We start from the raw sequence: 11,698 nt of genomic DNA on the forward strand, positions 1-11,698 counted from the left end.
GGAGAACCGCTGCTCCACCACCACCACACCGTCGTGTTGCTGCTGGAGTTGTCTTCCCCAACCTCTCCCTCCTCCTTGCTGGATCAAGGCGCGGGAGACGTCACCAGGCTGCACGTGTGTTGAACGTGGAGGCGCCGTTGTTCGGCGCTAAGATCAGAATCGACCGTGATCTGAATCGCTACGTGTACGACTCCTCCAACCGCGTTCTTGCAACGCTTCCGTTTTCGCGATCTTCAAGGGTATGAAGATGCACTTCCCTCTCTCTCATTGCTAGTCTCTCCATAGATTGATCTTGGTGATGCGTAGAATTTTTTTAATTTCTGCAACGATCCCCAACAATAATGCCACTGAACCTGGCAATTGGAGGCTCCTCATCATCAGAGTGAACATGAACAAGAGAAATAAATGATCTCATGCTCTCATCATGATCAAGGAAAATCCGTTGGAAGTGGTTGCCATTTAGAGCACAATCCTTCATGTTTTCTGTCATAGTGTTGTCCCCTATCTTAATCTCTCTTAATCTATTCTTGTACACTGTCAATCCAGGAACACACCAGTAAGCCCTGGTCCTGCCCTCAAACTCATATCCAATTTTCTCCACTAGACTGGCAACAACATTAGGTGTCCAATTATCTATGTCACAGTAATCATACCAAATGGAGTGACCTTTGTGATAATCCCTATGCTTGCCAGCACAAAGAAAATAGCCACCATGTATGACCTCAACAGAGAAGTGGTTGCTTAATGGTCCTACAAAACAATTAAAGTGAAAAAAGTTCAGACGTTTCAGACAAAGGCAAATACAGAAAGGTTTAGACAGTACAGAATTCAAACTTTTTCAGAAAGAAAAGCAGATATTCCTGACCTCCAATTAACAAATGTATGGTCTTATAGGTCATAAAGCAACTATTTTTGGTAAATTAGAGCTAATGTAATTGCAAATTAAAACAATTCTGCACACCACGTCAACTCTGACACTAAAATCAACATTTACTGCTTAAATCCTAGACCCTTGGACCCTGACAAATTGGGGAGAAAGAACCCTAACCACTCCAGGTCTCTGCAAACACTACAACAACTGTGAACCCCCATCCTAACACAGGACGCAGCCCTATTTTGGCATGCCACTAAGTTCATCAAGAACTGCTAAAATCCTACCACCCACACCCAATCCGTCAGAAAGTAGAACAAAAGCCCAAACCCTAGCTCGTACGCGCAATTGATTCCACAGTTGCTGGCGACGGCGACGTACCGTACAGGGGCGGCGAGGCATCATCACGACGACGTGTAGGAGCAAGAGGGATGTCGCGCAGGCCCCTCCTGAACGGCGCAGACGGCGGCGGCTCAGCATCCGACGATGTTCTCATGGAGCCGTCGTCGATGCCGACGAACTCGGAGGACCTCGGCAGCGACGACGAGCAGAGCTGGTGCGGGAGGAGAGGGAGACAGCCAGCTGGTGTGGTCCGACCAGGTGGGCTGGTCTAATGTTCTTGGCATTTTTGCAAAATCCCCCGGATCGAGTAGTATTCACCCTAGGATCGACCAGGTGTCGGTCAAAGCGAGCTGGCGGCCGCTGACTCAGCCAAGTCAGTAAATACGTATACGAAATCATACAAATGGACCAAAGTAAACCCCTTGCGCAAATACTTGGAGCGTAGTTAGGATATTTTAAAGTAGTGATATCAAACTATCATTCGGCTCAAGTTTAGTGAAGTACAGTGAATTTTTCTCTTAACAAATCCATCCATGTCTGACCAGTATCCTCCTGCCTGTGCTCCCTCCTGATCCGGTGACCCCCACCCCATAGTGCCCTTTTTAGCAACTTGGGACGGGAATTTGATGAATCGCCGCCCCCATTCAAATCTTCGAGGTAACGTAGGGTAAAAGATTGGCACGCCTTGACGATTTCGTCTTCCCCCCTTCTTGCTTCGAATTTTCCATCCTGTGCTTTCAATTCATTTCTCCAGTGAGTGTCTGCTAGTGCACACCAAGTGTTTGATACTTCTTCTGTGTGGTTGGTTAAGAATTTCGTGGGGCAGCACACGGAGCATGGATGGGGCAGTTTCAAATCTGATTCTTCTTCTTGGTCATCAAGGTTAGACCTTCCCTTATACTGGTTTTAGATTAGCTTTTGAAGTTATATTTATCAGTGCCCAAAGATTGACGCTTGTTCCTTATAGTGGTGTTCCTGAGTTTAGCTTAAGAAGATAACAAAGGTTATTTTGATCTGGTAACAATCGGTTGGTCAGGTATCTCAATCTAGTTATGCACCATAGTTGAGTTCAACCTCTTCTTCATATACTTGCTTTATGAAACTCCATTTGTGACCAACATGCTCTGATAATGTTCCTGGTTGCTAGCTAGCATTGCGCGGCTGAACACCTAGCATAGTTTCTTTCTTCCTTCCCCACGCAGGTGCTTAATACATTGTTATCCTCTTATTGCTATGATGATGAATTCCGTCCAAGAAATTAATAAACCATTGAGTGAGACGAAAAAAATGTTATCTTGGCTACGTAGTTCATCACACACTGTCCCTGATAATACTTGCATAATTCAGTAAAGCAACAAATAAGCCTGGAAGACCAGAGAACATCCTATTTATTGCACTTTAGATTTACAAGGATTGCAATTACCGGTCGAGCCATGCCTGTGGATTTTTCCTTCTCATTTTAAAAGGGGGGCTATTGAATGATTCTTCTGGGATTCAAAAGAAAATGGCACCCCTGAGTGTGTTTTCATGAGCCCGTGGTAGCACCCCTGAGTGCTAGCAATGCAGCTCCGTACGCCGCCTCTGTCTGCTCTGCTTTCCGAACAGGCACCCCAAGCACTCTCTCCCGGATCGCCGTCCACTTCTCATTCTGCGCGCCTCCCCCTGCCGTAAAGACCTCCTCCACCGGCGTCGCGCCGAGCTCCTTCAGCAGTTTGTACCCACTGGCCTGCACCCATATACATATTCAGCAACATTTCAGTGCCCAGCTAAGTTCGTACATGCTACTCCTGATTATCTTTCTCGAACAATAGCTACTACTGATTTTCTAGCGCGCATGAGTTAGTTAATCACCTCGATCCGCGCCATAGACTCCAATATGCCATGCAAGTAATCCGCGTCGCTGTCGGGCCGAGGCTCCAGCCTCGGCTCCATGTCGGGGTCAGAGACAGGGAATCTCTCACCCTTCTTGGGCAGAGGGTAGTAGTCAAGAGGGGAAGGAGACGATGGGTCGATGTCCCTGCTCAGCGCCACAAGCTGGTCGTCGCTGAAGAGTTGCCGGAGCACCACACCCCCGGTGTTGGACGCCCCGCCGACGAGCCACTGGTCATCCAGGCGGTGGCTGTAGACGCCGAACCTTGCATCTTCCACACGGACTCTGCTAACGAGCTTGATCGCGAGCGTTGAACCCAGCGAGGTCACCTGATCGATCAATTAGATGGTTCAATTAGTACTACAATTTTCATACAATCATTGATTTCTTTAAAGAAGTTGCTGTGCTTATTAGATTTGTACGGCCAAACTGGAACTCACTGCTTTTCCTGGATCGGTGGTTCCTGCTGCAAGAAAGGCAGCGATGCTGTCGGTTGTCCCAGTGCAGACCACACAGTCATTCGAAAAGCCTGATAATGCATGTTTAGTCGTCTAAGATGGAATAGTAATGATATTAGATTATTCAACTGCATACCGTAGTAGTGAAACAAAAATATGTTCCTTACCGTATTGTGAGCGCACCTCTTCTCTGATTGGGCCAATGGGAACTCCGGGTGCTCTTACAGAAGAAGGCAACATGTGTGAGTATGGCTGTGACATGAGCCAGCTTGGGTATGACCCAATCTCTGGATCATACCCTACCTGCGGTAGGATCCATTGCAGGAAAATTTATAAACCCATTGCCTTCCGTACATAGAACCTGTGTGAACTATTTGCAACAATGTACTCCGGCTACCTTGAGAGTATTGTTGTAATCACAGACTCCGTATTCTCCATGCAAAAGCCACAGCAGCCAGTCTGATTGGTGCATCAGTATCGCCGAATCATCACCGCCATTCGAACAATGCTTGTTCCACCATGAGACGAGCTTGCAGAGGGTGGACGAACCGGAGCACACCGTGTGATTCGCAGGAGCGATCGAGCTGACCATCGGCAGCGCGTCCGGGAAGCTCTCGTTGTAGAGGAAAGGGCCGGCAAGAAGCTCTCCATTGTTTCTGCAGCTTGCACAAAGTGGGACTACATTGCATTGGTCATTTGATCGGCTTCATCATCTAAAAGAGTTATCGTAACTAGCTCCTGTATTCCTGATTCGGGGAAAGTCTGCAAACCTATCAATGATGAGAGTGGTTGATGAAGTTCCATCAATGGAGATGGATGAGATTGATGGCCGGTGAACAGACGGGATGTCGCCGAGAAGCTGGAAGAGTGCTTCTCTCCAGGAGCTTCCCCAGTTGGTCGTTTGTCCAACCTGCCTAGCAAGTCTCCAACCAAAATGATGTACGAACAAGCTCATAAGGAGTGGAAAAAATCTAAATAAAAATGGGTAGAGAAGTGACCAGTCCCTTACAGCAGCTGGGTAAGTTCTTTTGCCTTGGGCGTGGATGGCCCCTTGCTTGTCAATAAGAGCGTATCTGGCGCCTGAAGTTCCGAAGTCTATCCCGAGGTACAGAGGCCTGCTGCCGGTTTCATTCCCTGGATGATCTTGTTGCTTGAGCATAGCGATCCTTATCCTCGACGTAGACGCAAGGTTCCGCACGCTGCCTAACCTCGACATTGGCAGGAAAAACGTACATTGAATCAAGTTTTTCCCTAGATACTGTTTAGAAACCAAGTTAATTGCTGCGTACAAAGTGTTGACTAGATTAATTACCTCGTTTTGCAGGGAGGCGAGACAGCGGCTTAGCAGAGAGGCTGAGGATTGGCATGGCGGGTGGCCCGATCCCAAGTGCATTGGTCAGTTGCTGGGGTTGATTTGGTGGTAGGAAGAGACGAGGGACCTTGTGAAGAAGAGGAGGTGATGCCTGTCGGGAAGGATAAGGAACCTTTGGACACAAGACCACCGTTGTGGCTGTGGGTTATGGGGCTGGTCTAACTGAACCGAGTAATGCGTCCGTTGTCCTCCAGCCGCTTCCTCTGCTCTATTGCTTCTTTTTCCGACTCTAGGGCTTCCAGTTGTTCTTCCTTGGTAAATGGATGATACATAAGCTGAAGTTTTGAAATGTTATATCCGTTATTTTGTCCACAATATTTACTGTGTAGACCCGCATTCTTTTACTATCATGTGTAAATCCGTATTTAGACAAATCTAAGGCAAGAATTTTGGGACGGAGGGAGTATTAGGCAAGCACTGTCGGTGCTTATTTATGCATTATTAGTTACAAATGCAGTTATTTACAAATGTAGTACCTATTATTAGTTAGAAATGCAGTTACCCATTATAATCTAAACTTTATACTCCATCCGTTTCTAAATATAAGACCTTTTAGAGATTCCACTATGAACTATATACGGATGTATATAGAGATACTTTAGAGTGTAGATTCACTCATTTTGCTTCGTATATAGTCTATAGTGAAATCTCTAAAAGGTCACGGTGGGAGTATGCATGGATAAAATCCGGCCGAAAGTATTGTGCTAATGTTATATTTCAATCTATATTTTTGTTAGCGAAAGCCACTCGGGGCACTTCATCAATCCAAACAATAGTTATACTGTTCACTATATTTGTAAGAATAGAGCTAGGGGATCATCCCCTCAATACGTAGTAGAATTTGAATCATACGTAAACTTTTCTTGCCTCTGTAACGGTGTAATACACCGGGGGTGGCCTAAGGGGGGAAAAAATTATATGAGAGGAGCCCGGCGCATGCTTGCCAAGGGGCCTGGAAGGCCTACCAAGGAGCTGGCGGCTGGAAGGTGCCCGGAGGCCGGATAAGGATCTAGAGACCATCTTGGTCCCCATGTCTCTACATGACATCGGTCAAATTGAATCTACCTTCATATAAAACCCTAGCTCCCATCGAATAATCGCGTGTGGACATGCCATCACACGCGGGTGATATCCACACCGCACGGCTCCGCGAGATTCGCGCAACATAAATACGGGTCTACTGTATAATCAGATCACTTATTCGTATAGAATCAGTATTCACGCTGTAATTCTGCTGACACACCCCGCGTGTGGCCCACGACGCAGGGCAAGAATTTAAAAGCCTGGCGGGTGTGCCTTGTGGAGTTGTATGCCTGGTGTTGCCCTCTGACTACACCGGTGGCACACAGGTGTCGTGGCGTCGTCTTGGCCCGGCGTGACCGTTCGAATGTACCCCATGACACAGGTGGTGTCGCGGCGTTGTGCAGTCTTGGTTGCCCGGTGTTTTTGGATTGCGTCGATGGTGCAGTGTCATGGTTTAGTCTCGGCTCGCCGCTGCAGTTCGAGCACCGATGGTGCCCCTTGGTGTGCTGTGTCCCCCCTCGCCTTGTGTTGTCTGTGTGTTGTTTTGCTTTATTTCTCCCTTCTGTGCCCCCCTGTATTTCTGGTTCACTTGGGCCCTATCTTGTATTAGGCTGCAAAGCCTATAGGCAACAAATGAATACAATTCAGGTGGGGAGGATTTCTTCGCCCCCCCGGTGACATTCAAAAAAAAAGCCTGGCGGGCGTCCAGGATGGCAGTTCCAACGGCTATCTCCACGACGCTCCATCGCGGCCTTTTTAAACTGCCTCGCTCATTGTAGATACACATCCCGCTCAAGTTTTCATATCTCCCTTCCTCCCTTCTGCCTCGCAAGGATGTGTTCATCCAAGTCTGAGCTTAGCTCTGCCCCCCGGCGTCACACCACTGCTCCACCCAGATGCCGCCACTGCCTCTGATCCGCTGCCCGGAGTGCAACGCCAGCAATGTGCTCTGGTTCGTCTCTGGAACGATAAAGAACCCAGGGAGGCATTTCTACAAGTGCGAACGCCATGGAGTAAGTATTTCGAGATTCTTTGCGTCCATCTCGCTGTCCCGCAGATCGTCATCTCAATCCAACTTCCTGTTGTGTTTTTCCAGTTTGGTGGATGCCGTTTCTGGAAGTGGGAGAACAAGTATATACAGTACTTCAACACTCCCTGGGGGCATCTACTCTCGCATGCATCTGTGTATCGGCATGTAACTCTGCTTAAGCAGAACCAAGCATGGTTGAGGAACATTTTCATCTTGGGCGTGCTGAACATGGTGCTAATGGCCATATGCTCTATGCACAAGTTCTGAAGCAACATGTTGTATTCGGTCAGAACTACAAGTAGAAGTTCTGAAAACTACCGCCCCCCGACACAACCCCCCCCCCTCTCGTGCACGACCGTGCCTTCCCTCCGTCCCCGCGTGCGTCCCCCTCCCTCCTCCTCCTCCCCGCGCCGTCGCCGGCTCCTGCCTCGGGCCTGGCCCGGGCGGCGTTGGTGGCGGCGGCCCCAGCCCTTCCCCATCTAGGGTTTCTCCGACGCGGGACGGAGCGGCTCCGAGCGGTGTCCTCAGGCGGCGGCGGTCCTGCGCGGCGGCGGGGGCGAGCTCCGGGCGGCGGCGGCGCCTTGGCGGCGGGGCTACGTGGCGGCGCGGGCTGGCGGCGCCCGCCCGGCCCAGATCTGGGCCCTTCGGGCTCCATCTGGGTTGGGGCGGGCCGGCGACAGGCGTGGCGGCTGCGTGGCCTCCAGGAGGCGGTGGCGAGCAGCGATGATCGACAGGGGCTGGCAGCGTCGACGCTAGCTTGCTGCAGCGTGGCCGGCGGGGCTTAGCGGGCCCGTTTCAGGCCTGGCCGGGCCGGGGTGGCCTGGTATGCCCCGCTGCCATGTCCGGACGGCTACCGCGATGGTGCCGGAGGCGCGGGCCTCCCGCACGATGGCGGTGGAGGTGGTTCCCCCCGCTCGGCCTTGATGCTGCTGCTCCCGTCACTTAGATCTTCTCTCCGCTCTTCTTGGCCTCGTGGTGGTGTTCGCAGCGAGACGGTGTTGGTGATGACGCAACCGTCGTGGCGCATAGTTGGGCAGTGGTTTGGCTGGTCGGCTCCGATTGGCTGGTGGGGATTGGCGTGTGGGAGAAATCCTTGCCGGTTCGTCCGGTTCCGATGCGGTGACACCAGCGGGTGCCACTATCCCTTCTTGAAGGGCGTCGGGAGTAGCTATCCCCCACCTCCCTCTGCGTACTGGGGGAAACCCAAGGACTTGTTCGGGCAGCAGCGTCGTCGGCGTCGCATCCCTTCTTGGAGGTGTTGCTTAGTTCGCGGAAGTTCGGAGCCTTGGGCTGTAGTGGTTTGTTTCCGGAGGGCGCAGCGGTCGCGGGTCATCCGCGCTTTGTCGAGCTGCCGTTGTTGGCATTTTCTTCTTCTTCTTTTTCTTTGGGCTTGTTGTGCTGCCCGCCCCAGCATTGCGATGTGTACTTTGGTGGTTTGCTTTGGAATACAAAGCGGGGGGAAACCTTTTTCGGTAAAACTACCGCCCCAATATCTAGTTTCAGCATCTGTAGTGGTTTCAGCAGTTCTAGCATTTGTAGTGGAGTCATCAGTTCCAGCTTATGTATTGGATTAGATGTAGTTCCAGCATGCAGTAGTTATCTCGTATGCATTCATTTGTATCACGTGTGTACCGTGTATGCATGCCGGTTTGGATGTAGAAAACGGGCTTTGTTAATGATGCATGCTGTTAATTAAGCTCGACGGATCGCTTGAGAGGATGAAAATGCATTTAACCCAAACCCACACACCACACCCACCTGCCGCAGTGCACCGTCAATAATTCATGGCTCTGGCAGCACAATAAATACACACAAACTAATGAATGCCGCAGCTGCCGCTGCAGAACGTAAATCCACCCATCAGGCTGGTCACAATGGGGAGGAACTTAGGAGTAACATCACACACTCTAATACAACTTTGCTTATGTGACACATATTTAATGAAGAGAGAGGTGCTTGTGGTAACTAGCTAAGTTACCGAAACATCACACACTCCAAGAAACAATGAGTCTATAACCTAATAAGTACATCATTGCATGACACTATATAGATGTTCCTACCCACTATGAAGGTAGTAACATAGTCTAGGGAAGTATGTAAGTTACTAGCTTATGTTCTTGCCCATTGTGACCAGCCTCACCCAATTGACGCTCGATGCACGGGAGGGGCTCCACACAGCCGGCTTACAAATGCAACATGGGCCAGGCGGCACGATGTATAAGAGCATGGTTAATAGTATAGCCAACTGCTGGCTATAAGCCATTGCCATGTCATCTATAGCCCATCTTATAGCCAATATGTACAATAGTTGATTAGAATGGTGTATTACTTTTTTTTATTATATGGCCCACCTTTTACTCTCACAAAGTGCCTAGGAGCACGTGCTAGAGCTGGCTCTTCACCAAGAGCCCGCTTATCTTCTCTCTCCTCTTCTCTTTCCTCCAACTAAGCAAAAGTATACTAGTTTATTTCTTATAGCCAACTGACTCAGCTCTATTGTACTTGCTCTAACGAGTCATATTCTCCCCTTTGTGAATCATGCAGCGGCGTATTGCCAGAGGCCCTATTAAAATTAGGAATGGCGAAGCGCGGGAGGACGGCCTGTATATCGGCTGCGCGTGGCCGCATGTCCCAAAAAACCTCGTCCTAGCTCCCATCCCCTATATAAGGTAGGGGGCTAAGGGGCTCTCATTTCCATCTACATTAGTAGAACCATACTCTCGGTAGGTTTTTCAACCTCATCTCTCATTGTAATCCATCGCACAGGGGATCCTATCATGAATAAAGATACACAACACGACGTAGGCTATTACTCCTTTCTGGAGGCCTGAACCTGGGTAAACTCTCTATATGACCTCAATCTGGTACTTCCGGACACATTCTCTATCCTACCAAGGATACTAGCGGGTTTATGTACCGTCAGTTGTCGCGCCAGGCACGGGCTGCATCAGCTAGAGATCGATCCCAGATCGGGTCTCCTCTGGCTTCGGGCGGCCTCCCGCCGAGAGAAAGCCTAACTTTTGGCTTCTTCACCTTCACTGCGGATGGGAGTAGGATGGCAATGAGTAGGGTATAGTGCGGGCACAACAATCCTATACCCATATGTCGTGGAATTATCACGTCAGATGTCCTCGTGAAAGGACTTAGTTGTGGAGCCATCGCAACTAGGAAGCTTGAAGGGGTTAATCGGGACAAGGGACACGAGAGGTTTTATACTAGTTCGGCCCCTTACGGTGAAGGTAAGGCCTACATCTAGTTGGGTTGGTATTGATGTTTCGATGACCAGGGAGCGAGATACGCTATGCCCGGCTCTCGATGAGTTGTTTCTTGCCCTAAGCCGCCAGCAGGTCGTCCTCTTATATACACGGGTTGGCGCCCTGCGGCTTACAGAGTCCCGGCCGTCATATAAACAGTGTCCGGCTCGGCGACTAGTTAAGTCTACCTTATGATACAAGTCATATTATTATGGCGGTTTACTACAACGGGCCTTAAGTCGCCTGTGGGCCTTAAGCCCTCTATGAACCGCCATCTTCATGCTTTGGTCTTGGGCTTCTCTCTGGTGAGTCTTCTTTGCATAACCCGGCCCCTCCTGGGCGGCTTACAAAAATAGTTATATCCCCAACATTAGGCCCCAGATTGATTTGAGCCTTTTCATGTTAATCTTAAAATACCTTACGGAACTGTCCTTCAGTCTTTTGTCTTGCGCGAAGATTTTAACCCGCCGTGACGTCATCATCTAGATCCGGATTAAATCACCGTGACGTCATCTTCAATAAAACTTATTTTTACTTTGTCATATCCTATAACGGATCTTTGCCTTTACTGACCATCCCGAGAATCGAGGCGTCAGGGCCGCTAGATCATAAATTTTATCTCCTCGTTTCTCGCGCCGCCTCAGTTATCCTTCTCTTATAAATAGGCGCGACCCTGGTCTTCCCATTCTCCTCCTTCCAGTCATCTTCCTCTCGCTGCTTCTCTATCGCTCGAGCTCTGCCGCCGCCGCTGTCGCAGATCTCGTCTTCACCAACTCCGGCCGCTGCATCAACCTGGTTTGACCAAAGTAACGCGACAATCTTCCGCTGCAACCCTGCATCCGTAAGTCCCCTTTTTCCTGCCTCTTAGATCCACATTAAGACCTTTGAGTTCTTGTGTTCTTCGCTGTTTTAGCAGTTCCCTTTCATGGATTCCATTACCCCTGATTTTCTTGATCTTTAGAGATGATAGAAAACTGATACGGTATGTTTTCCGCACCTACTTTGGATGTAGATAGATCCCTTTCTGTTACACAGAGGTCCCATTCGAGCTCTTGAACTTCATCTGCCACAGTTTTAGGTCTAGAAATTTTTCTTGTCAGTGTCATTTTTTGATCTCAAATATCAATAGCAGATTATGAAACCTGTTTATATCACCCGGAAAACTACTTCTGTCAAATACTCTTCCACACAACTGTCCATGTAGCCGGCTTAGATAAATGACACAGAACTGTGAACCTTACTTGCTCCTCATGACCTTAAGAAGTAGGAACTGCTTTTGTTATGTGTGGCGGCTTAAATACCGTTGCGTAGTTATCCTTATATCATTAGGCCCCTTATTAAGCCGCCACCTAGAATAATTAAGATATCTCCTCCGGGTTGCAATTGAACCGGATCTTCTTATTTTGTCATAGGCCAATTGTTGTCATGGCTCCTAAGGCTGCCAAGGCCCCTATGACCTGCAATTGGGTCCCATCCAT

The 11,698-nt window shown here is 49.3% G+C and overlaps 1 protein-coding gene across 1 annotated transcript; it reads right to left on the bottom strand.

The window, feature by feature from the left end:
* Positions 1 to 2,487: 2,487 nt before the first annotated feature.
* LOC119321404 (D-ribulose kinase-like) lies at positions 2,488 to 5,049 on the bottom strand. Its single transcript, XM_037595099.1, has 8 exons — positions 4,854 to 5,049; positions 4,551 to 4,744; positions 4,312 to 4,451; positions 3,939 to 4,197; positions 3,709 to 3,844; positions 3,524 to 3,612; positions 3,065 to 3,412; positions 2,488 to 2,939 (listed from the first exon to the last, which is right to left on the bottom strand). The coding sequence occupies exons 1-8, from the start codon at positions 4,906 to 4,908 to the stop codon at positions 2,739 to 2,741; spliced, it is 1,422 nt and encodes a 473-aa protein (XP_037450996.1). The 5' UTR covers positions 4,909 to 5,049; the 3' UTR covers positions 2,488 to 2,738.
* Positions 5,050 to 11,698: the final 6,649 nt, after the last annotated feature.

The sequence above is a fragment of the Triticum dicoccoides genome, chromosome 1B (assembly GCF_002162155.2).
Source record: "Triticum dicoccoides isolate Atlit2015 ecotype Zavitan chromosome 1B, WEW_v2.0, whole genome shotgun sequence".
NCBI lineage: Eukaryota > Viridiplantae > Streptophyta > Magnoliopsida > Poales > Poaceae > Triticum > Triticum dicoccoides.